General features: G+C 37.0%; 1 protein-coding gene across 5 annotated transcripts; it reads right to left on the reverse strand.

Moving 5' to 3' along the window:
* Positions 1 to 25,358, reverse strand: PNISR (PNN interacting serine and arginine rich protein). 5 transcript variants are annotated; one of them, XM_008007503.3, is made up of 13 exons: positions 25,250 to 25,358; positions 16,420 to 16,499; positions 14,658 to 14,772; positions 12,535 to 12,723; positions 10,739 to 10,962; positions 9,156 to 9,327; positions 8,068 to 8,258; positions 6,074 to 6,211; positions 4,641 to 4,740; positions 3,871 to 3,924; positions 2,584 to 2,754; positions 585 to 1,671; positions 1 to 352 (listed from the first exon to the last, which is right to left on the reverse strand). In XM_008007503.3, exons 3-13 carry the CDS (start codon positions 14,743 to 14,745, stop codon positions 322 to 324), a joined length of 2,445 nt encoding a protein of 814 aa, XP_008005694.1. In that variant the 5' UTR covers positions 14,746 to 14,772; positions 16,420 to 16,499; positions 25,250 to 25,358; the 3' UTR covers positions 1 to 321. The 5 variants fall into 5 exon arrangements, 4 of the variants coding, with proteins under 4 accessions (XP_008005694.1, XP_008005693.1, XP_008005695.1 ...); XM_008007502.3 differs by having other exon boundaries at positions 14,658 to 14,776; XM_008007504.3 differs by lacking the exon at positions 16,420 to 16,499 and having other exon boundaries at positions 14,658 to 14,776; positions 25,250 to 25,344.
* Positions 25,359 to 27,279: the final 1,921 nt, after the last annotated feature.

Consider the following 27,279-nt stretch of genomic DNA (forward strand, 5'->3'; position numbering starts at 1 on the left):
TTTAACAAAAATGAACTAAAGAGCTTTATTGACATCACAGTACATTCAAGAATAATTTTAAGAACATTACAGCTGAAAGAGAATGGCATGTTTATAGTCTTATTATGCACTATATTTTTTGAAAAAAATGTAATACAAAGAAATCCTATTAAGTAACTTGGAGCAGCATTGGAAAAAGTACACCTATTTACAGATTAAAAAAAAAAAAAAAAGATTCTGGTTTCACCTACACAGCCACAATGTGCCTCTATAATGAGACAAGCCCTTAAAACTCATGGAATTTTTTTAAACAACATCATGGCATTCTTGCCACATCATTCCTCAGCGTTTACGACGGGGAGGGGTTGTTGATCTGAAAAAAAAGGGAAAAGACAAAATTTAAAAATAAAAATGTATTTTAAACTAAAAATCTGCAATTTTAAATAAATAATATTATATAGGATTTCTAACATTTAAGACTATGATTATTTATCAAGTACCAAACTGAGTTTATTAAAGAGAGAGAGAAAGGACACTTTCAACTTTGAATAAATTCAGTCAAATTTTTTAAAAAATCAGACAAAATACTTTAAAAAGTATACTACCTTGATCGGGACTTAGACTTGTGTTTGCGGCTTGCCTTCTTACCAGACCTTTGAGATTTCTCCACGGATCGCGATCGACTATGTTTAGGCTTCTTAGCCTTCTTTTCTTTGCTACTTCCTGGAGACTCAGAACTGCTCCTTCCACTAGAATCAGAGCCTGAATGTTTTTTACTATCTTTGGTAGTACTCTTCTTACTATCTTGTCTAGAATCATGTCTTATGATTTTAACAGATATAGAACCACTCCTAGAGAATGTTCTTTCACTTTCTCGTTTCCTTTTTAATCTATCATCCTGACTACTGAACTTAAAATCTTTTTCTTCCCTTTTTTGTTTCTCTTTTCTTTTATCCTGTTCACGTTCCCTTTCTTTGTCTTTCTTTTTCCTATCTTTATCTATACTTCGACTCCTCTCCTTTTTCCTCTCTTGTTCTTTAGCCTCACCTTTATGCTTATGACTGTTCCCACTAAGATTTCCACGTTGATCATCAATTTTACGCCTATCTCGACTCCTACTGCGACTGGCACGATTGGTTCGTCTATCCCTTGAGCGACTTCTACTTCTACGTCTCTCTCGGGAAGGACTCCGATTTCGTCGTCTTTCTCTTTCAATGCTATTTCTATTAGATCTCCTCCTATCTCTAATCTTTACCCTAGCCCTATTGCTCTCTATTTTAATTCTGCGAGAGTAGCTTCTACTCCTGCTACGTCTAGCTTTGACTGTTGGAGATCTACTCCTACTGTGTCTCTTTTTCCTTTTAGGAGAAGAAGACCGAGAAGAAGTACGACTACTACCTGAGCTAGAACTGTATGAAGAGCTAGAGACAGTACTACTAGTACTACTAGTTCTGCTATTGCTACTGGAACTACCACTACTAGAACTTCCCGACCTACTCCTTCCTTGTTTTTCTTTTTCTTTATGCTCTTTTTTTGGTTCTAAAACTGATGTGGTTTCATTTGGAGTTCTCTTCTTTTCATTAACCACATCACCGTCTGCTTCTCTTGCTTCTAGTAGTGATAAACTATTTTGCTCTTTATGGATAAATTCATTCATCTCTTTTGTAACCCTTTCTGTCTGTTGCTTTTCTTCTGAAATAGAAAAAGACAAAAACACTAAGAAAATGTGAATGTAAAATTCTCATACTACCAAATGTCAAGCTACCAGACTGCAACAACAGAACACCACTTTCAACAGAATTACAACGCAAGCCATATAAGTAATTCAAAATTTTTTAGTAACCACATTAAAAAAGTAAAAAGAAACAACTAAAATAACCTAATATACCAAAAATATTATCATTTCAACACATAATACATTTTTAAAAATTCTGTTTTCTTTTTCAAGTAAAGCTTTTGAAATCTAGCATGTAATTTATACCTACAGCACATGCCTAGCCACATTTCAAGTCCTCTATAGCTTGTAGTTAGTTAAGTTACTCTGCTGGACAGTGTAGCAAAATACAGTATCAAGATGTAGAGGTGCGTGTGAGGCAAGTAGGAAAAGACTTCCCTTTTGTCCAACTAAAGCAAAATTTTAAAGGTAAATATAAGTGGTTTATAGGGAAGTCTTAGCTGCTAACTCTTAATTACCTTTCTTAGATTTTTCAAAGAAGAAATTCTAAGTAAATTTTCTCTTTTGTTATTCTTATTATGTAAAGTATCTTAAGTAAAAAACTTCTAGGTTCTCTATTATCCTTATATATCCTAGCTACAAATTACTTTTCAATAGTCTTACAAATATATTTTTCCCATTTCAAAAGTAATCTTTTTCATTTCAAGAATTTTAACAAGAAATAAAAATACCCTAAATAGCTTGGCTTATAGCCACTGCAATGAATGGCTCCTAAAACAACCAAACAAAAATTCTGACTTTAGTTTCAGTTATATCACATGTTATTTATAATATAGCCTTTATTTTATCCTTTGATATTTTTAGGTTGGTTAAAAAATAAAAAGAAATACAAAACTGGACCAAAATTAAGTCTAAAAGGTATACTACACCTTCCATCTGTTTATCATGTAATAGCTGCTGTTCTTTTTCTTTTCTCCAAAAAGCTTCCTGTTTTTGCCGGATTCGATGCCGTAATTCTTCATCATCAGTATCAGATGACTCAGAGCCTCTGTCACTCCTCTCATCTTCGCTGTCTCCTGATCCATAACCACCCAGTCCACCTGTGTGCATAAAGCTCAGTCTATCATATGAAAAAAGTTATACTATGCACTAAAAACTTTTCAAGGTCCGAGAAGAAAGCTCATTTCTTTTTTCATTGCCTTTTCCCAGAAGAATATGCTTATTCGGGGTGGGGAGAAGTATACATTCAAATGCTTAAGTTCACAGAACCTTCAGGCAAAGGTTACTTAATATCTTATTCTTTCTGGACTATTTCATATCTTTCTCACTGTAAAGGAATCATAATGGGTTTGCTGTACTGTCCATACTAACCAACAAAACTACTTAACAGGGCAACAAAGCCATACTAAGGCTTAATCATGACCCTGAAAGTATTTCTAAAACTAACTTTTATTATTCAAAGTTTAGAAATCCCTAGAGCTAAGTAATTTTTCCCTGAAAAAATTAGAATACTATAATCTCCCTGGTACAGAAACATTATGGTGCTGAAACTACTCCCCACCCTGAAATGATATAAATAACCATAACAAAAACCACACGGGCATTTGGTTCTACCCACTTCTCTGCGTCCTCACAAAAATTAATTTGAAATGAAGATGTGGAAAAGGCAAATTCAGGCTTTTACAGCCTTGATAATATACCATGCAAATAGTAAATTATGAACACATCACTACTGTTTTACTATAAGATAAACCCTTTCCTCTATATTAAAACTTGACTTGCCACAACACAATCTATGTAAGTTATTAAAAGCATTAGTGGATAGGTTCTTCCCTAAGGCATGTATGCAATAATTCTGAAAGTGAGCTTAGATATTATCATGGCTAAATTATGAATTATCAAGTACAAACTATAGGTGTTCATATATAATTATATATATATATATATATAATGCATATATTGGAGCAATAAGGAAATCTTCCAATATAACTTGCCCCAATAAACTATGAATTAACCATCACATTTATAAATTTCTCACTGTGAATGAGTCAGTCAAAAAAATAGGCAAACCTTTTTAGACAGGATGACATAACCCTAAGACCTAGGTTTTTATAAACTGAGTAGGACTAATACAGTTTCAAAACAGAACACGTAGAGAGACAATGTATGTGTGATTTTTCCCTTTAGGCCCTTTCACAAATATGGAAAACACTTACCGAGTCCAGTGAGGGAAGCCAGTGCACTGGACTGTGCCAGCTGTTTTGCAGGAGCTTTGTATCACATCAACAACAGGAACAACATGTTAACACAAATAGCCACGATTTCATAGTCATGAGTCTATGGTATTGTTAAATCTACTACTATTGCTGCTTTTTGGGGAGAGAAGAAACATTAAAAACATAACATTCATTTTAAACCAGTATCATGTCTGGCTTTGAAATTATAACTCTGATGTGAGCTGAAATTGGTTTATAATGAGAAAAAATGTTGACAAGTATATCTGTATGTCTATTTCTGAGATTATGACATGTAACTTAATTTTTGTTTTCAATACATTTTTTAAGGTGTTACTAAAATATAGGGGTAGGGAATCACTTGCTTCTGTAAGAGATAACTGGTAAACTAAAAACTGAAGGTTGATAATTCAAAATTCATTAGTCAAAATAAACTGTATCAGAAGTCATACAATGCCATGTTATCTATAAAAAAAATCAGGTGAAATAAACTGAACATCAGAAATTTTCCACAATACATTTTAGAGGACAACAGCATGACTGCTAATTTGTACTCATGTAGGTCAGATAAAACAAAAATATTTGTATAGCTTTAATATGGTGTCTACAAATCTAATCTTTAAGAGTTAAAACATGCAAGAGAATATTCAAATATCTGGTAGAAATCCAACAAGGACAACAAAAAAAGTCCAAAATAGTCATCAGAACCAAAATACCCCAGGAAAAGCAAAATCAAAAACACCAAAATATACCTTTCGTTGCTTTGCGGTGTGCATCTTTGGCTACGTAATAAATTTCTTCATCTGTGACATCCAGTAGAATTTCTGTCAGAAGCATTTTTGTCAGCAACATCTAAAAAAGAGCATTTTATACAGTATTTCTAATGATTATAGCTACCAATAGTGTGACATCTTCAAAAATATTAAAATACAAAGTCATTTTTTTTTTTTTTTTTCAGACGGAGTCTCACTCTGTTGCCCAGGTTGGATCATAATGGCGTGATATCGGCTCATTGCAGCCCCCACCTCCTGGGTTCAAGCGATTCTCTTGCCTCAGTCTCCCAAGTGGCTGGAACTACAGGTGTGCACCACCACACCCAGCTAATTTTTGTATTTTCAGTAGAGATGGGGTTTCACCATGTTGGCCAGGATGGTCTTAAACTTCTGATCTCAAGTGATCTGCCTGCCTTGGCCTCCCAAAGTGCTGGGATTACAGGTGTGAGCCACCATGCCCAGCCACAAAGCCAATTTATAAAATATTTTTAGACATCAGAGCAGCCATTCCAAGGAATAAAGTATCCTGAACCTTTTTCTGTTAACATCAAAACGTCAAAAAAAATTCTAGCCTGAGTGCAATGGCTAACGCCTGTAATCCCAGCACTTTGGGAGGCCGAGGTGGACAGATCACCTGGGGTCAGGTGTTTGAGACCAGCCTGAACAACATGGTGAAACCCTGTCTCTACTAAAAAAATACAAAAAATTAGTCGGGCATGGTGGTGGGCACCTGTAATCCCAACTACTTGGGAGGCTGAGGCAGGAGAACTGCTTGAACCCAGGAAGCAGAGGTTGCAGTTTGCCGAGATCCCACCATTGCACTCCAGCCTGGGCAACAGTGAGACTCTGTCTCCAAAAGAAAAAAAAAAAAAATCCAAAATCGTATGGATCAAAGAAAAAAATATTATGAATGTATCTGTATAGTAGAGACACTGAATTCAAAACACTTTTTTCTTTTTTTCTAAGACAGGGTCTCACTCTGTCGCCCAGGATGGAATACAGTGGCACCACCTCAGCTCACTGCAACCTCCGCTTCCCAGGCTCAAACAATCCTCCCACCACCTCCTGAGTTGCTGGGACTACAGATGCACCTCACTATGCCTGGCTAATGTTTTGTAGAGACAAGGTCTCACTATAGTGCCCAGGTTGGTCTTGAACTCCTGGACTCAAGCAATCCCCCCTGCCTTGGCCCCCCGTGAAGTACTAGGATTACCCCAGCCTGAAATCAAAACATTTAAAACAGTCCCTATTAATGAAAGTTTCTATAATTGTTTTAAGTTAAAAGGAGCATCTCTTCAATTAATAATACTGGTCAGCAGTTCTAGTTTCTATTTTTTCCTCTAATATTGTCTCCAAAAAAAAATTGCAAACAAAATAGATCCGTGTACATAGTAAGAACTTTAACATTCTACCATTTGATACTCTTTCTCCTCTTCAGTCATCTCAGGGTCACTATGATCTTCTTGAGGAACTGGGGATGGACTTCTGGTGACTTTCCCACTACTTGCAGCCTCAACATTTTCAGTGTCTTCTTCTTCCTCATCACTATCCTATAAAAAAATAATAGTATGGTAGTCCAAATTCATGTGTATAATGTAAAATCCTTATCTTACATACCAGAAAATCTTAAACCCCAAACTAAAAAGCCTATGAAGAAGAAATATGAGTGAAATTGCTATTTAAATTATATTTATTACAGATTTCATTTGATAATTTAAAAAGTATAACCTGGGAAAAATGTAAGATTACAAGATGGCTTAGGAAAATACCCAGAAAAACATAATGCCCAGAGACTGATTTAATTATTATCTATTACATATAATGGGCCTGAGAGGCTTATAGAACTTTGGATAAATGGACCATAGACATATAATATATTCAGTATAACTTTTACAGCTATATATTTAAGCTATTTACCTAAAGTTGCACAACTTAAAATGAAAAATCTCTAATCACATTTTTCAGGGCCAAGCTCTCAACTGGCCCTGAAACTCAGTAAAACTTGCTTCTTTTTAGCTCCATAATGAAAAGATAAAAACAAGGTCTATTTCAGATTAAACAAATGCCAGCAGTTTGTCTCCTGTCTTTGTATGGTTTTAGGTTTCAAGATCCAGATAGCATGTGACTCTTTCCTTTGTCAAAGAAGTGTCCCCAGTCACTTTTAATAATCCTAGTATGTAAAAGACAAGATGGCCACCTAGATACTACTGTGGAAAGACTACCTGAACCAGGGGAAAAATATATGTAACACAATCCCACAGGCATTTGGGAGGAAAGAGGAAGGATAATTTCCAAACAAATTTTTGATGCTTAAAAAAATCTGGAACACCACTATTTCATATAACGATTTTTTTAAAAAAATGAGTGGGCAGAGTGCCTCATGTCTGTAATCCTAGCACTTTGGGGGGCCAAGGTGGGAGAATCACTTGAAAAGCCAGGAGTTCAAGACCAGTCTGGGCAACACGGTGAAACCCCATCTCTACAAAAAATACAAAAATTAGGTGGGAGTGGTGGTGTGCACCTGTAGTCCTAGCTATGCACTTGGAAGGCTGAGTTGAGAGGACTGATTGAGTCCAGGAGTTCAAGGCTACAGTGAGCTATGATTGTGCAACTGCACTCCAGCCTGGGCAACAGAGTGAGGCCCTGATCCCCCAACTGCCTAAAAAGACAAAAAGAGTAAGCTTCAACAGTGTTTTTCTGTTGTTTCTTATTTTTGTTAATTAACATCTAGAACAGAAACACAGATTTGGTATATGTCTTTTGGGGAAAATAAAAGTAATTTACGGAATTTAAGCGAAACTAAAGCCTGCCAAAATCTAGTTATTCTGCTCTTCTTGAGACTTATTTCTAAACCACAAAATGGCCGTGGAAGACAGACCAATTTTCTGAGTTGCATACTGGCCAGTGCTGTGGCTATCATACCTGCTGAATAAAAAAGTTCCTAAACCACTCAAGCCATCTAACTGATGAAGATTTAAAGACTTTAAAATGTTGTTATACTTCCAGTGCTCATGTCAAAAACAATAAGAATTATTACATCCTCAGGTATATGTTTAAATGTTCAAAAGAGGGAGATTATATTTCTCTATTACTATTTTAAGGTAGATTTGTTTTATAATCTACCACTAGGGTGTCACCTGTACCATCATGAACAAATACAGATTGTTTATCAAGATCTAGCCAGCTCTCTGGAATGAAATGTTTATAAACTTGTCTTCCATTTTCTCCTTACTGTATCTTCAGTAACACATATATAAAAACATAATCCTCAATACACTTAATGAACATAATCTTAGGAACATCACTCTAATACTTTCCTATAGACTAAAATAAAATATCTATTTCAGTAAAGTTTTTACACAAACAAGATTATCACATGGCATTTCCTGTTGGGGATTCTACTTACAAATTTACTTCTCTGAGGTAAACGAGGGCCATCCCCTCCTTCAGCATCTTCTGTGGCCTTTTTTTCTTTTTTGGACAATTGTGAACGTTGTTGTTCCATTCTTTCTTTCTCCAATTTCTTCTGCTTTTCACGTTCCATTTTTTCAAGGCCTTCACGGATCCAAGCTGGAAGAGTCCTGCGTTTTACTGCGTCTGTTTCACATGGGAATATACACAAGTCAATTAAGTAAAATATTTCTACAAACTTGTGAGTAAATTTTAAAAATATCCCATTAAATATCAGGTTTTCTTAAATGCCATCACTTTTAGTAACAGTAGGGAACACTGCTCTAGTGCTTACAATCTGCCAGGACACCATGAAAGCATGTTAAACCATCATCTAATTTAATCCTTACAAAAGCCCTCAGAGATCACTACTATTACTCCACTTATTTCCACAGGTGAGGAAACTGAGACTCGAAAAAATTAAGTGATTTGCTAGTAAAACAGCAGTAAAGTTAGACTCTTTCTAAAATGTAAAAAATAAAGATTTATTAATAAATGCTCCTGTTCATTAAATACTGAACGATTTAGAACTTTCCGGATATAAAGTGGCATAAATATGTATTTGTCACTTGAAATAGGCTGGCTCTAAAATGGTATTTAAAAATTGAAATTTTCTGCCAAAACACTTAGGGGAAGTGAAATAAGCAGAGGAAAATTAATCTGACAGCAGTGCATCAGATGAACTGAGAGTGGACAGAGACTGAACAATTAGGTTTAAAAGGAGAAGGGCTCATGTATCTGCATAATGTACTGAAATGCCCACAGTGAAGAAAATATCAAAATGATATGGCTAGCATAAATTTGCACTTCATCACAAAATCTAGAATTTAATGTAAAGATTTAAAGAAAATTATTTAAACCTTTTAATATTTTAGCCCAGTATCATTTTTGTGAATTTAAGCTTTATGACCATAAAAAATAAAGTGTCAATTCCTAACACATCAGAGATACTTGAACAATTTTAATAAAACAAGACATCCCTTTTATAAAATGATTTAAAAAAGTCATGCCAATTGTGGTCCACTAAACTAATTAAATAGCTACCAATTTGTGGAGGCTCCTGCTTCACAGGAAGTGCAATAGGTGAACGCTGCCGATCCCTGAATGATGATGGCCTTTCTCTTCGATTCTGGGGAGGTGCTGGAGGTCCTGGAGGTCCTGGTTGCCAATAAGGAGGATGAAATCCACCTTGCGGTGGACCAAAAGCAGCCCCATGCTGAAAGAGTATTGCAGTTTATTTTTTCTTCAAATTAATACAATATACTCTCTGGGACACACGTGTGTTATGAACTGGGACAGTAGAAATCCATGTGTGCAGCACATCCAAGAATTCCATGGCTCTAACATCCACCGATACTTCTATAGTCCCAAGAACCTAGGCTTACTTTTCTTAAGATTTTCTGGCTATGTAAATGCAAAGAGGCTTCTAAAAGCCACTTGATAAGCTACTTTGAAGAAGTATATGAAATTTTTCATTCCAAATCCATTTACAAGCTAATCCTACCAACACTAAGACATCAAATAGATACTAATTTTTCTTTACCTAGACATTTTTGTCAATTTCAACACCCTACTTACAGTGAACAAAAAGTGAACTAAACAATTTAAGCTGTTTCTATAATCTTGCAGATATATTCATTTATAAGCAAAGATAGAAGTTACTGAATCATTAAATATTTTCTGCAATTTTGCTATTTTCAGAGGCTTTTCTAGGCCAGCTGCCAATACAGCTCTTTGTCTTGTTTACATGGGATCTACCACACAAAAGTAGGGTAAGCAGATGTTCCCTACCATTACATTTCTTCAAACAAGATAAAAACTGTTTTATCTGTATACCAAGTATACAACAAGTATCTGAATATTTATTAACGAGAGGATTACCATCTCAAGGTGAATATTATATGTCCATTATCAAATCTACCTTAGAATTCACAAAATAATGATTTTTCTTTCAAAATTTTAAATTATGATAGCAGTTTATAAGTTAATAATTGCAGTCAGTTACTTCAAAATGACAACTAGCACTATAATTTAAGGGTAGAACCTGGCAGAGGGAATAAAGTAAATAAAGCCCAGCATATGACACTATTCCCCACAGAGTTCTATGTCCCTAGGAATGAATTAGATGCTACAGAGGAAATTATATACAATTCCATTAACATGTCATGTCAGAATGGAAAAAAAAATGACACTAGAAAAACAGTCATAATTCTACATAGCACAAGGAATTACACTTAGGAAAATGATCTATGTTGATGTGTTTTATTCATGTCTTAACCATAAGCTATATTCAATTAGTGTGCATTTTCTAGTCTTTAACATTTAAATATACCATTTTGAAATATAAATTAGAAAACAAAACATCATATAGCTATTGCACTTACACATTTTTTTCAAAAATTTTCCCTAATGATCTTTTATACCATTTTCCTAATGAAGTAAGAAAATCAGAAAACAAATTCTAACTATTTTAATACTCAAAAATTGATAACTTTTCTGAGACAGAATGTGCTTATTTAAACAAGTCTGAAAAGTGAAACACGTATCTTAGGTATTCTTGATGAGACACTTCCAAAGAATGGATTACGTGCACATCTACAATATTAAAGCAACAAAATATCTTTCACCTGATAGTCAAACTGGTTCACTGGCCCCACTGCAAAATTATCGGGTGGTCCACCAAAGTTGTGATTGTTCTGGTTAAATATATGCCTGTTGTCAGGGGCAAATTCCCCACTGTCCTGACTGTTGCTGTCTTCAGAAGGAGGAACAATGTCCATTGGGCCTGGTGTTGGTGGCATCCATGGCTGATCTGGAGGGGGGTGTGGGGGTTGCTGATGCATTCCCCATTCTATTTAAGATTTAGGCATAAAAACATTCAACAGGGGGTTATAACAAAATCAACACAAAATTTTAAGATCTCAAGAAAGATTTTTCAGTAAACATACAGATTTAAAAAACAACTTATGACTTCTTGGTCAAATTCCTTTTGTCTTAAAAATAAGCAATAAACTAAACTGTCATATGTAATTCAAAATGAGCTAATTCCACTCTAATTCATATCCTAACCAAATGCCCAACGTTATTTTTAACAAATGTACCAAAATCCAAAGCACTATTTTTGTTAATTTTTATATTTTTGTTTAGTAGTAACACCACAAAAATAATACCTTGAGGTTTTATATAATTTCTTTCTTACACGAACACATTTATCCTCACAACATCCCTGTGAGGTAGGGAGAAATCAGTATTATTTTTGCCAATTTCAGGAGGGAAAATTGAGGCACACAGAGGTAAACCACTTGCCCGGGGTCACAAAGTAGAGTAAAACTAAGGGGTAGGGATGCCAGCGGGAGTCATTTAAGAACTTAAACGTAGGAACAAAAACATTTTCACATGTGGGGAAATTTCATTTTCAAGAAAGCTAGAAATGAACTACCTCACAGTATCAAAGACTAAAATATTTATGTTTTTAAAAGTAATCTGAATTCTCATATTTTTCATTTTAAATGAGGGACTCATTCTGTCACCCACGCTGGAGTGCAGTGGTGTGATCACAGCTCACTGCAGTCTCAATCTCCTAGGCTCAAGCAATCCTCCCACCTCAGCCTCCTGAGTAGCTGGGACTACAGGCACGCGCCTCTATGCCTGGCTAATTGTTAAGTTTTTTTTTTTTTTTTTTGGTAGAGACAGGGCCTTGCTATGTTTATGTTGCCCAGGCTGGTCTCAACTGAGGTCTCCATTCTTATAAAGGAGAAACAAAAAGTATTAATAGGGAAAGGAGGTTATGACTTCACCATCAGCATACCCAAATGTGAGGCTAATTCCTCCATAGTTTCAAGTGACTATTAAAAAAGAATAACACAAGCCATGGAAGACTGAATTAGCATCAAGAAATCTACATCGTATTGTGAAATAAAACAAACAAAAAAGTAAAACACACAAAAACTTATGAAAGATCACTATCTGAAAAAAAAGGAAGAAAAAGGTAGGCGGATGGTCGGGGCAGAGTATATTTGACAGACTAATTTGTCACACAGTGACACAATTTTTCTTTAATTAGAGGCTAGACATGTTTTACTCTGCCAGTGCTGCTTCTGAAAAGGCCAGAGGTTGCAATAGAGAGACAAAGAATGCTCTCTTCCCTAGATGCCAAGTGAGGTTTCCAGAGTGTTCCCAGCCCCTGTCAGCCTAGGAATGAAGAACCAAGAAATGAATCAAACTGAGTGCCACAATGCTAGCAGAATGAGTACAGAATAATTTTAACCACAAAATGTCAAAGTCAAATCAAATTGAAAACTGCCTATTTTTAAAGAAGCATTAATTTCGGGAAGTCATACTACTAAGCAAATTTAAAAATTTAATAATAATCTTCATTTTGTTTTTTAAAAGTCCTAAAATTGTGAAAACATAAACAACAAACCTGGTTGCCACATTCTGTTGAAGTTTGAATCCCCTTGGAAATTCCCATGATTGTTTGGACCAGATTCCATTGTAGACATATCTTGTCCATTTGGCATCATTCCTGGTGGTTGTTCTACCATGCTTTGTTGTCCTGAAGCTTCTCTTTGGGCAATCCAAGCTTGGGCCAATGCAGCCCAGTCAATCTGGCCTAACGTAAATTAACATTGTTTTCAACATTCAGAATGTAGGAGCTAAAAGAATAGTGCCTCTATGTAAAACAAGCATCTCAATTATTCCTTAGATCTTAAATATTTCAGACAGAGAGGGTATGAGGGAAATTAGAAAAAAAATTTTTAAATGAGAGATCTTAAATATTAAAGCATACTGTGTCTGAAAGGGTGCTTAACAAATAACCCATATTCAGGCTAAAAAATAATATAACTAACACTTTCAGAAAAGAACTCCACAAGAACACTCTTAACCCATTTCTAATAATAATTCATTTAAAATTTATTCCCTGTATCTTACTTTACTGAGTTTTTAAATGTCATCACCTTTACAAAAAAAAATCACCACAAAAATAATCAAATGCTATCATTTCTTTCTTCAACATGTCCCATTTATCTTTCCAGGCCTGCATTCGAGCCTATAGGCCTTGGATGAGTGCAGCTACCTAATTCTATTTTTCCTCACGGTTGCCCTTCTTTAAGAAAGGCTCCCTTCTCTAGCCAAAACATGACTAGTGTAGTCGGGTTACAACTTCTTAGCCAATCTTTACTGAAAGTTCATTTCCCCACTATCTTGAAGACACTCTTCCCAAGATATATTTTTCCAATTTTTAAATTTTTATCTATCTATCTATCTATCTATCTATCTATCTATCTATCCATCCATCCATCCATCCATCCATCCATCCATCCATCCATCCATCTATCCATCCACCCACCCACCCACCCATCTATCCATTCATCCACCCACCCACCCACCCATCTATCCATCCATGATCCATCCATCCATCCATCCATGTAGAGTCCGGGTTACGAGCCTGGCTAATTTTTGTATTTCTGGTAGCGACGGGGTTTCATCATGTTGCCCAGACTGGCCTCAAACTCCTGAGCTCAAGCAATTTGCCCACCTCAGCTTCCCAAAGTGCTAGGATTACAGGTGTGAGCCACTGCACCTGACCTCTCTTCCAAAGTATCTATATTTAACATTTCAAGACCTTTTTAATACTTTTTATTTTGCAAGTCCACTCAAAAATGCATTAAGATCTAATATTAATAAAGTAAACAAAGTAGAATAAGATATGTTTTTCTGCATCTTACTTTAATGAAGATTAAACAGGTATTCTCATACAGTTTGAAACACTGGCATAACGCCCTATGGGGTTACATGTGGCAATGTGCATCGGAAATTACCATGACTTAACAAACCTAGCTCTTTTCATAAGAAAATAATTGGACAAGTGGATAACGATATGTACACAAGATTACGCTAATTGTTTTAAAAGGTGAAAAGCTACAAATAATAAAACATCCAAAAGTGGCTTTGTTAAATTATGTTACAATCCTACAACAGAATGATACATGGCTATTGAAAAAAGAAATAGCATCAGATTAACGCAGCGAGGGCACAGTAATGTAAGTGGTCTTACAGATGAAACAAAATTGGCCACTAGTTAATAATTGTTAAAGCTAAGTAATAAATGGGGGACTCCCTATACTCCTCTACCTTTCTATGTGTGTCTGAAATAGTCCATAGCAAAAAAATTTTAAAATGATATAGCACACCATCCAGTTCAATATGATATACAACTTTAAGAGTCAGAATTCACATAAGTGTGTTCTTCATAAGCAACATATTTTAGGCTTTTCTCTTTCTTTAGAAAAACAAGGACTAAATCAGTTTAAAAAATGTAAAATCTTCAAAAAGCTTTCTATCTTTTGAGAGTCTTCCAAAGGGAAGTCCATTTCCTGCTATATAAGCCACGGCAAGGCTATTTATGAGAACATTAAATTCTGACCATAAAATGGTCCAATACACCAATCTTAATTTCATATCCCTTAACCCTATCATGTGTCTTCTACCCATTTACACATACATATCTAACCCCACCCTTTCAAATTCAATTGGTTTCCTTACTTGGATCCTGTTGGTGCTGGAATGACTGCATCCATTGTTGCTGGTTCAAGGGCCACTGCTGCCAAGGCTGTCCTCCTTGATCCCACATCCCTTCTTTTAAAATATACTTGATTTTCTATCTTCAATAAATTAAACATAATTTAAAAACTATAGTGAGTTATTTAATCTTAAAACCTCACATCAGAAATTATTTTATGATGATACATTAATTTCATCAGAGGTCTAAAATTCTTGTCAATAGCTTGCCAGAGGCAACTAGAATTTTTAGGGTACCGAACGAGAGGTAGAAAATTTTGTGTTAATGCTGGTCTCAGAATTTGATGGCAAGCATAACAATGAATTTAGCTCAAAAAAGACTTAAAAAAAACCCTCTATTTTTTGTACAATATAAATTTCTGGACAATCATTTTGAAGATTGTAGGAAAAAAGTGATTTCATTTCTCCCCAATCAAGATTCCTTTAAGATAGTAACCAAACAGCTTCAGCTGATGAAGAAAAATTCTTCCTCATAAATAATTACAGCTAACAAAAATGAAAAATGCAGAATATAATTAGAAAACTATCATATTGCCAAAAGTAATAAAACATTAATTCAGGAAACCTTACAAAAAAAGTTGATGAGAAATCAGAAATTCAAAGGTTGCCAAAATACCACCCCTACAGATTATTTAGGCGTCTACTATGCTCACAGAATCACTAAGAATTCTCATAATAAATATTTAACTGAGTCCAACTGAGCTTTTGGATTTTACTTACAATATAAAGCAATTTTACAGAATAAAGAAATGAGACAAACTGTATAAATCCAGAAAGTAAGACAGCCTCCAAGACCTGGTTTCTTAACATATAAATAGCATGGAAAAGATGGGAGGGAAGGTACTTTATGTTAACAACTATTAAATCTAGGAGATGGTATGGGGGGGAATCATCACACTAGCTCAACTTTTCTGTAAGCTAGTCTGAAAACATTTCTAATAAAAGGTTTAAAAGTCTTACAAGTCTAATATCTTTGTACTTTATCAAATACTGATACACAACCCTGTTCAAGAACCAGTGACTCACACAACCAGGGCATGGTTTCTTTTTTATTTTTGTATCCCAAGGCTTAGCTCATAGCAGGCATTTAATAAATGTTTACTAAATGAATCCTTCTAGACTGATCCTTTCCTGTATGCTAAAAACAAGATAAAAGCAAGCCTTTGTATTGCAGGATCACAAAAAGTAGGCAAGTTGGATAACAATATAATAGAGACATTAACTCTAATAGGACAACTGGAGATTATAATTCAGGCCTTTAAAAGTTTCCAACTCCAGTCTTCGCAGCATTCCCAGAATGCCATACAGGTATAGTTCTATCTGCAGCAGATCCTAATCCCTCAAATGAAAAACACTGTGGATTATGGGGGGTGTATTTCTTTTGTTACCTTGATTTCCTTATGAGTCAAATGTACCCATCTTCAAGTTACACTAATCAATTACAACAGCATTATTAGAATATGGCAAAATAGGCACTAGATAGCACAAATGAGGCCAACAACTGGTTTGGGTATCAGTTCCAAGTTAAATATATTTCTTTTTCTAACCCCTCTTCAGTGTTTCCTTCTTCCTCCCCTTTGTGTCCTCTCCAGTTTCCCAAGTACACCTTTAGAGCCCTACAGGTTATCAGAGCCCTTGAAAAGTAATTTCACTTACAACTTTAATTAAGAGTTAACAAATAAATAGGAAACACCAAGAAGACACACCAACTGCTATTTAAACTGACCTCAGAGGTTCACCTTCTGTTTAAAACTTAGGTTGATTCACACTACAGCTTCGAAGCATAGCAGCAAGATTATGTATGCCCTAGGGGGAAAAAAAGTAGATGTCTGCTTATAGATTATCATGATTTGCATAAAAATAAATTCTAGAGATGCAACATAAGTGTGATCATCTCCAAGTTAGTCACTTTTCCTTGCATTAACTTTATAATGGGGAATTATTTTATCATAATAAAGTTAAGGAAAAGAGATACACCAGAAATGAAGAGGCAAAGCATTTTAACATCTTATTTCTTTCCAAGTATCTTTTATTTACTTGAACAATTCCTTCATAATAAAAAACAATGTCAAACAATTTACAGATTGAGAAAAAATGAACAACAAACATTTGAAATGAAGATCTCATCCACCTGTTATTAACTTAGATGATACAAATAAGGTAATAAAATGTATTAATTTAAATTTTCCTATAGAATTCTATGTTTAGAAATTAACATTAGCAAGGAGAGAACAGTTTGTTCCTGAAATGGTTTAGTTTCCTTTTTATTCAATCAACAGCTTTTACAGTTGACAGAAAGACAAACGTATTCATCTTTTTATCTTCAATAAGGTACAAGAAAGCATCTGGCACATACACACTAAACAAACAAGCAGTGTCTAGCTATTACTTTCTGTTTAAAGGCTAATGATGAGGAAGTTGTTAACTTCTACTTATGAAAACCAAAAAGCTTGCTGTGCTTTCCAACGCTTTAACAGCTTATCAGAGTTCAATGCATAATTTTCCTATCTTAAATTGTAAACCCATATAATATAGACATTATCAACAGCTCGATAAAGTGCCTACTGAAACTGAAAATGTGCACTTACTAAAACTATTTAAATGATGAAAATGATGTATAATGACTCCCTACCATCATTCCCAATCCATAAATTTACTTATCCAGAAATTACTCTAAATAAAGGTTGTTCTTACTAACGTTTAATGGTCGTAATGGACAACTTTTTTAGTTCCCCTTTTAAGTTTTCTGGTCACCACCTGTCACCTAGACTTCAGAGCACAGGCTCTGGTTCTGGATGCCTACCTACATCTGTTTGTTAGTGGTGTGAACATGAGTAAGTTATGCTCTAACCCTTGGTTTTCCAATCTGTAAAACAGAAGACCTAAATGTCTACACCCCAAAGGATTATTGTGAGGATTAAATAAAAAACACATAAAAACTAAGCATTGGAAGTTTCAATTTGTGGTGATTAATATCAATACTAGAGCTTTCTCACCATCACTTTTGGTAGCACTCTTCAAGTTAACAACTATTACGGGGTTTTAAAAAAAAGGTGATCGGCCAAGCGCAGTAGCTCACGCATGTAACCCCAGCACTTTGGGAGGCCAAGGCGGGTGGATTACCTGAGGTCAGGTGTTCAGGACCAGCCTAGCCAACATGTTGAAACCTTGTCTCTACTAAAAAACACAAAAATCAGCCAGGCATGGTGGCGGGTGCCTGTAATCCCAGCTACTTAGGAGGCTGAGACAGGAGAATTGCTTGAATCTGGGAGGTGGAGGTTGCAGTGAGCTGAGATTGTGCCATTGCACTCCAGCCTGGGCAACAAGAGAGAAACACTGTCTCAAAAAACAAAAAGTGTCATCAAGCCAACCCACTTCTGCTCAACTCCATTTCTTCTGCAGAAGCAAATCTAAAACTTACAGAGGTTTCACTTTATCTTTGAAAGAATTCTTTAGTCTAAATTTGTCTTTCTGTTTCATAGGTTGAAGCTTTTATTGTTATAATTATTATTTTTTTTTTGAAAGGGAGTCTTGCTCTGTCACCCAGGCTGGAGTGCAGTGGTGTGATCTGGGCTCACTGCAACCTCCACCTCCTGGGTTCAAGCGATTCTCCCGCCTCAGCCTCCTGAGTAGCTGGGATTACAAGTGCCCACCACCAAGCCTGGCTAATTTTTGTATTTTAGTAGAGATGGGGTTTCACTGTGTAGGTCAAGCTGGTCTCAAACTTCTGACCTCAAATGATCTGCCCCTCTTGGCCTCCCAAAGTGCTGGGATTATAGGTGTGAACCACTGTACCCGGCTAAAGCTTTTATTTAAAAAAAAAAAAAAAAAAAAGTTTTCCTATGCACAGAGGTTTTAATTTGCATATTTTCAAAAGTTTGATTTGTATCACTTATAATTATTTTTCTGTATGTTTAAGACAGCCACTTCTACTTTTGCTATATTTTTAGAAGCCGTTCTTCCCCAAAGTTTTAATGGAAGCTACTATTCAAGTAATACAATGTTTGGGACACTTAGGCTGAGAAAAATAGAAAAAAGATGTGAAATTGGGAAAAGCAGAGCAGAATAAAAAAACAGTAAAGAAGGTGATGGTAAGTTAAGGAAGTTAGAAGTTAGGGGCTCTTTATTAAAGTGCTTTAATTAAGTCTGGAGTTGAAAAACTTGATTTAGTTATAGAGGATGACTACTGGATGAGGGCACAGGTGGAACACCAAATGGTTAGTCTTTTAAAAGACAATTTACCGGCTGGGCACGGTGGCTCACGCCTGTAATCCTAGCACTTCGGGAGGCCGAGGCAGGTGGATTACCTGAGGTCAGGAGTTCAGGACCAGCCTGGTTAACATGGTGAAACCCGTCTCTACTAAAAACACAAAAAAATTAGCTGGGCATGGTGGCATGGGTCTGTAGTCCCAGCTACTCGGGAGGCTGAGGCAGGAGAATCACTTGAATTCGGGAGGTGGAAGTAGCAGTGAGCCGAGATCGCACCACTGCACTCCAGCCTGGGGACCAGAGCAGGACTCCGCCTCAGAAAAAAAAAAAAAAAGAGACAATTTGCCATTACGGCATCTTAACAAAACTGTATGTGCACATCCCTCTGACCCAGCAATTCCACTGCAGGGTCCTAAACCATGAATGTGAATATTCATACCATAATTCAAAAATCGGCAGCATATTGTGTAACAGTAAACACCTGGTTTCAGTGACATTAAATTAAAGGCAAGTTAAATAAGAGTGAGCTATACAGTAGATTCCTATTCAGTCATTAAAATGAATAAGGTAGATTTCTACTTCTACATACTGATACGTATTACTGTACAAACTACATTAAGTGCAAAAAAGGGGACTACAATCTTTCCCTTTTCTACAAAATTTTAATATTAAGTCCAAATTTCGTTTTCATGACCAGAGTTACCTGTTTTGGATAAGATTATCAAAATTTACTCTAAATCCTGTAAGAAAATGAGACAGGACATCTGCCCAATGTCTCACAGTTGAAGAAGTTTGTGTAATTTTTACTGCCTGTACTAGTCATTATGGACTGTGTTCATTAGCTTCATTTGGTTCTTTATATCTTTAAAAAATCTGTATTTTTTCTAAAAATATATATTCACAGAATAAACTAATTCAAAGAATACAGAAAGATATAAAATAAAGATTAAAATTATCTGATTCCTATTTCCAGTTCTTAGAGCTTAGCAGTTTTGAGATGATTTTGTAATTTAGTAATATTCTATACATAACTGCATTTTTTTTTTTTTTTTCCGAGACAGAGTCTTGCTCTTTCGCCCAGGCTGGAGTACAGTGGTGTGATCGCGGCTCACTGCAAGCTCTGCCTCCCGGGCCCATGCCATTCTCCTGCCTCAGCCTCCCGAATAGCTGGGACTACAGGTGCCTGCTACTATGCCCAGCTAATTTTTTGTGTTCAGTGGAGACAGGGTTTCACTGTGTTAGCCAGGATGGTCCTCAATCTCCTGACCTTGTGATCCGCTCGCCTCGGTCTCCCAAAGTGCTGGGATTACAGGCGTGAGCCACTGCACCCGGCCCATAACTGCATTCTTAAAAAGAAAAGGCCTCAAGCGGCATCATTTTTCATGCATTGGGCAAATGTCCTCTGTCTCATTTCCTTACAGGATTTAGAGTAAATTTTGATAATCTTATCCAAAACAGGTAACTCTGGTCATGAAAACGAAATCTGGACTTACGTTAAAATTTTGTAGACAAGGGACAGACTGTAGTAAAGACTTGGTATAAAACTAGGAAATACTTAAACTTTTATATATGTTTCAGCACATAGTACAATGCTTGATAAGGAGTTTCATTAACTATTTTTTAATTAAAGAGTAAGATTACAAGTGATTTTATGGCAAGGATTCAGGAACGCTACTCTTTCTTCCTTCATCTTCACTACTAACAAATCTAACAAACGCAAAACCTAGAAAACAGAAGGAATACACGGCACAACACACAGTAATCAATGGATACATATTTTAAAATTTCACTATAGTTTAATGAAATAACATAACCTTGTACCATTAAAAATGACATTTACAAGTTGGTTTAAAAGTGATTTGGAAAATGCTGATAATTTAAAGATGGGCATTTGCTACCCTGTTCTTTTCCACTGTTTGAAAGCTTCCATTTAATAAGTTAAAGATGATATACAATACTTTTTATAGAGGGTCTGCATTAAATTTTCATGTTTTTGTCTTGGCTTAAACAAGAATCTTCCTTAGGGAAGGGAAAATATTTTATAATAATTTAAATTCTCCATAATGTTTTGTCCATATTAAGTGGTTAAATATTTATACTTCACTGAAATGTTAGCAAGTAAATACATTAATGTTCAACCATGAAAATGACATTCCAATACTGCTACTGTGATTTTATAACATCAAAAATTGATACCAATTTATTCACTCTTCCTTTAGATTTAATTTTAAAGTTTGTTAGGCTTGAGTTTTCAAGTTCGGAGAAATCTGATTAGTGATGGGCAAGGCTGCAAGACTTTCCTAAGAGTTATTTCCCTTTATGGAGTAAAGTTAACTGCTATTTCCTTGGAAAACAAATGGGGTCTGGGAAGAACAGGAAGATGAAAACCAAGGTTTGTATCAGATCATCAAAACCATCACACACTGCTGCAAAAAAAGTCGAGCGATAGCTATCACCAGTGTTATGGAATGAACTGTGTCCCTGTCCAGCAGATACACCGAAGTCCTAACTCCTGATACTTGTGAATATGTCCTTATTTGGAAATAGGGTCTTTGCAGATGTATTCAAATTACAATGAGTTCACATTTGATTAGGGGGGACCTTATTAAAAAAGAAACATAGACACTTACAGGGACAATGTAACATGACCACAGTGGTACAGATGGGAGTAGATGGCTCTAAAAGCCAAGGAACATCAAGGATTGACAAGAACTACCAAAAGCTAGGAAAAGACAAGGATCCCCCACAAAGCCATTAGAGAGCATGGCCCTACCAAAAGCTCAGTTTTACACTGTTAGCCTTCAGAACTGTGGAAGAATAAATTTCTATTGTTTGAAACCAGCCAGTTTGTGATAATTTGCTACGGTATCCCTAGAAAACTAATACAACCAGAAATGGCCATCATCTATTTTATCCTCTTCTTAAATGGATCTGTATTAGAACTTCATTGCTTTGCGGTCCTAAAATGACTTGTTTAAATAACAATCACTTATTTATTTTTGAGACAATCTCACTCTGTTGCTCAGGCTGGAATGCAGCAGCGTGATCTCGGCTTATGGCAACCTCCACCTCCCAGGTTCAAGCAATTCTCATGCCTCAGCCTCCCGAGTAGCTGAGACTACAGGTGCACGACACCGCGCCAGGATAATGTTTGTATTTTTAGTAGGGATGGAGTTTCACCATGTTGCCCAGGCTATACTCGAACTTCTGGCCTCAATGATCCATCCTCCTCGGCCTCCCAAAGTGCTGGGACTACAGGCATGAGCCACCCTGCGTGGCCAAAGTGACAATCATTAATATTTACAAAAGTCACTCAAAGACTGTGACAGAGATGTATGAGAATTAAAATGTGGTATTTTAAAGTCCTTGAGCATCAACTACAAAATCAAAGAGCTACAGAAACACATCTATCATTTGATGCATAGTATGAAATATTTCTCAAATCAACCACAAAGCTGAGAAGCCAGAAAATACAAAAATTATCTTCGCCCCTGACATTTCAGTCTCACATATGAGTTGACTGACCTCAAAGTCAAAAAAGAATTTATTTGTTTAATTCAGATTAGGTGGAAATGGCACTGGTAAAGCTTAATCTTGTAATCATTTGAAATATGGAAAACAGAATTTTTGCTACTTTTATGTGACACGCATTTTAGTATATACTGAAATATTTGCAGCTTGTAGCTCAAAAGACATATTTTTTAAAGTGGAGGCCAAGGATGGCGCCTCATGCCTGTACACCGAGTACTTTGGGAGGCCAAGGTGGGTGGATCACTTGAGGACAGGAGTTCAAGACCAGCCTGGCCAACATGGCGAAACCTCCACTCTACTGAAAATACAAAAATTAGCCGGGCATGGTGGCGCATGCCTGTAGTCCCGGCTATTTAGCAGGCTGAGGCAGGACAATTACTTGAACCCAGGAGACGGGGGTTGCAGTGAGCCAAGATTGTGCCACCACTGCACTCCAGCCTGAGCAACAGAGTGACACTGTGTCTCAAAAAAAAAAAAAAAAAACTTTGCAGAATTGGATAGTTGGTTATAAATAACCCCCTCCCAAATACCAATAATTTAAAAATAAATGTAGAGAGAGAGCCCAAAATGACATCCTAGTAGCAATGAGCACACCTAGGCACTAGAACTTGGTTTTAATATCGTTCTTCAAAAAAAGGAATCAGGGATCCTTAAATAAATAGCTGATTCTAGGACTGCGACAGGAAATGTAAAAGATGAGTCTGGAGCATGTATACTGCCAGGAAGTAATAAAGTGCTAAAAAAAAAAAAAAAAATTGATAGGAGCACATCAAAGGAGAACAGTAGACAACTCAAAGAGCTGCCAATGGCCAAAGCTGGAACAATTTCAGTAACAAAATAAAGAAGTACTGGATTATAATACAAGTTATGTAATAAACATCCACAGGCCCATAATGATATGATAAAATAAATTAACAAATAAATGGCAGGGAAGAGACAAATCTCCCACAGAGAATTCCAAAGAAATTATGTAAATATTCCACCCTAACTGAGGAAGAGCATAACTCTCCATTCAGTAAGCGTGGGCTCTGCAAAGTGACTTCCTTCCAAAGAGAACAGTACAAAAAGGGGTGGGGGAAGTAACTCTACAGTGGAAAATCTAACAAACACTACTCCAGAAGGGTGATCAAGGTCAATAACAATGTGATAAGTCACTTTGATAGTATCTATCCTTGATAGCATGTGCTGAAAAGGGCATCTTACCTCTGTGATCTTCCCCTGACACAGTCTGTAAAGCCATTTTAATCATGAGAAAAATGTCTGGCAAATTCCAAAAGCAGGGCACCCTACAATGTACCTGACCCATACTCCTCAAAAATGTCAAGGTCACTGTATTAATTTGGTATGTTTGCCATAACAAAGCACCAAAGACTGGGTGGCTTAAGCAATAGAAATTTATTTCCTCACTGTTCTGGAGGCATACAGTCTAATACCTATGGGGTTGATTTCATTCTGAGGCCTCTCTCCTTGGCTTGTGGATGGTTGTCTTCCCCGTTACGTCTTCACATCGTCATCCCTCTGTGTCCTACTCTCTTAAGGACAGCAGTTATTAATATATTGGGCTAACGTCCACCCTAGTAACCTCATCTTCTTTAAAGACCCTCTTTCCAAATACAGTCACGTTCTGGGGTATTGAGGTAGGGACTTCAAGATAAGAATTTTAGAAGGGCACAATTCAGCCCTTAACAGTCATCAAAAACAAGGAAAGCCTGAGAAACTGTCACAGCCAAGAATATACAGCCTAAGAATATACAACTAAATGTAATGTGATCTCCTAGCTGGGATCCTGGAACAGAAAAAGGACTTTAGATAAAATGTGAGGAAGCAGGAATAAACTATGGATCTTAGTTAATAATTTATCATTACTGGTTCATTAGTTGCAACAAATGTACCATACTAATATCTATTAATAAGAGAAACTGTGTGTGTAGTGGGGACGTCCTACGTGCTCAACGTAAACAAAAACTGTTCTAAAACATAAAGTCTTTTAGTAAGTTAAAAAAAAAAAAACCTCGCTCAAGAACATCTTTAAAGAACTGTTTCATTTTCTCTATAAGCCCTTTGACACTTTGCAAAAAAATTCCACAAGTAAATCTTTAGTAGTCTGGTTTCTGTTGGTTTTGCCCTGCTGCACTCAAATGAGGAATTCCAAGTTTATTTTGTTTTATTTGGGGGCAGGAGGAAGTAAAAAGATGTAAAACATTAATGTTGAATTAAAATCTTCAGCTAGAATGTTAATTTAACAACCCACGAACAAATTTGTCTAGTGCTCAATTTGTTCAGATGACGATACCATCTCCCACAGGGTAAAAAACTGAATTATCGGATACTACCTGTTCCTTTATTGAAGCTTAACACATATAATATCCATCATTAGGTAAGAACACACGAAAAACACGAACTAAGGAACCGCGCCTGCGTAGTCGGAGCCTCAAAGGGTATAAGCTTCAGGTCGGGAGCCCCCGCCTCCTCCGCCCGCCGAACCCCCTCCCCACAAGGGGGTTCCCACTGCGCACGCGCAGTGTTTAACGGCCGGTCAGGAACCCAACAATTAGTCCCTTCTCGTCCGAGGGGAAACTCTGTTAGAAGATGGGGCCGTGAGCACTCTCTTTAACAGGGACATTTCCTTTTCAGCGAAAGCACCGCTCTGATTTACCAAGTCTGGCGGACTGCACCGCTTTAAAGGAATGAGGTTCCAGCGGTCGCGCCAAGCAGCGTACGCAGCCTATTTTAAGTTACGCTACCGTCGCCACAGAAACTAAGAGGGTTGTAATGGTCCGGCAAGTGCCCACGTGTAATTGTTCTCCATCACTTACCTACTCTAGTTCGGGAACACCCTTGTCGCCGCCGTTCCGGTAATACCTCTCCAACGCTTTCGATGCTTCTACTTCTTCAGGAACAAGACAAGATGGCGCCCGATTTGTCTCACCCGGAAGTAAAGAATAATAACATCCGTTCGTCATCTGAAGCCATACCATCTCTCATCTAGGTTTGTGAACACGTGATTGTGCCGATTGACATGTTACGGCGCCATTTTTATTATGGGCAAAACCATTAACACCGGGCAACTGAACCATTCCTGCACGTTACTTTTTAATGTAGCCGGCGCCATTCCCGACCCATCTTTATCTTTATAGTGGCCAGAAAGCCAAGAGCGTAAGTGTTATATACACAGGGCGCCTTCAAATCTTTTACTTTAGTAACGTGATCTTCCTTCAAGGGGAAGTATGTTCTCTCCTGGAAACACTCCCGCCTTGGAGAAGGGGTTGAGTTCGCAACTCCACTTACAGACTACGGAGGAACCCCAGGGTCAAACCAAACAAATTCAGGCCAGTTGCTTAGCGCAGTTGAAGTTGCTTAGTGCGCTGGAAGCGGCATTTCAGGCAGTCCAACATCTGGCTGGAACCTTCTCAGAGTATTCCAGCGCTCAAGCGAGAGTATTCCAAGGATGGAATACTCTCGCTTGAGCGCTGCCGAGAGTTCCGCTTGAGGGAAACGAGTTTGTGAAGGTGAGCAGTCTAGGTCGGTAGCGAAAGCGGAGACCTTAGCTGACCCCGCAGCTGTCTTTTTCTTTGTTAACCTCAACACATCGCGCCCCCTTCCGGGAACACTTGCTCATCTCTCGCTTAACTAGTCTCGGTTTTTCATTATCTGTGACCTTTAGGGAACCGTGGCGGGGGCGGGGAAGTCTGGTTTCCGTCCTGCTTCTTTCCTTCAACTACAAGATGGCTTCTCAAAAGGACTTATGCAATGCCATTCCTCAAAGAGGGTACGTTGATTCCACAGTGTTTTTATATGAACAACGTTCAAGTGTCAAAAGTATCAATTTCCAGGCTAGGAGCTACAAGTTACAAGGATAACAGAAATGTTCCAAAGATAAAGTGTTTATTAACTACATCCTGGGAAGTGCCTTTCCAGAGAGTGACATGAAAACTTTTGCGTGACAAAGTGCACGAAGTATCTAAATTATTTCATTGGGAATTGTCATGCAAAAGAAATAGCAAATTACCGTAGAAACAAAATAGTAAGAGCACAGCTGGATGGATAAAGATACAGATGTGAAAATATAGATGCCCTTTGCTGAAAATTCAGTTTTCCTTAGCACTAGAAACCCAGATACTCCTGAATTAGCATTATAATAAAAGTCCTCACTAGCTAACCATCTGCCTTTCCTCCAATCCACGGACGTGGCCCTCAAAATAAAATTTTATCTTGTGAGAAACCTTCATTGATTACACCTGACAACACCATGACGCAGGTTCATGAGGATGCTACTGAAGGCAAAAGGAAATCCCTATTTCTCTGACCCTTTCCCTAATTTCCACTTAGCACAAATAAGACTACTCAACAGTCTGATTTTAAAAATCACTGTATGGGCCGGGCGTGGTGGCTCCTGCCTGCAATCCCAGCACTTTGGGAGGCTGAGGCAGGCATATCACTTGAGGTCAGGAGTTCGAGACCAGCCTAGCCAACATGGTGAAACCCCGTCTCTACTAAAAATACAAAAATTAGCTGGGCGTGGTGGCAGGTGCATGTAATCCTAGCTACTAGAGAGGCTGAGGCAGGAGAATTGCTTGAACCCAGGGTCAGAGGTCGCAGTGAGCCGAGATCTCCCACTGCACTCCAGCGTGGGCAAGAGTGAGTCTCTGTCCCAAAGCATAAAATAAATAAAAACCACTGTATGGAGCAAAAGAAGGACATATACCACATGTTATCAGTAATCTCTGATTCTGCTCTGTGATTTTGTGCATTTTCCAAGTTTTTTGCATCAGGTCTGATTTTCAAGTTAAATTCTCTGAGAAACATTCTCATCAGAGGAATGTTCTATCTTAGAGAAACCCGATTG

Source organism: Chlorocebus sabaeus, chromosome 13, assembly GCF_047675955.1.
Source record: "Chlorocebus sabaeus isolate Y175 chromosome 13, mChlSab1.0.hap1, whole genome shotgun sequence".
NCBI lineage: Eukaryota > Metazoa > Chordata > Mammalia > Primates > Cercopithecidae > Chlorocebus > Chlorocebus sabaeus.

Coding starts and splice junctions, on each gene's coding strand:
- PNISR (XM_008007503.3), bottom strand. CDS start 14,745: ATGTGGGATCAAGGAGGACAGCCTTGGCAGCAGTGGCCCTTGAACCAG. Junction 10,963..12,534: donor CAACAGAATGTGGCAACCAG/GTTTGTTGTTTA, acceptor AATCTTAAATAG/AATGGGGAATGCATCAGCAA. Junction 353..584: donor AAGTCTAAGTCCCGATCAAG/GTAGTATACTTT, acceptor CTTTTTTTTCAG/ATCAACAACCCCTCCCCGTC.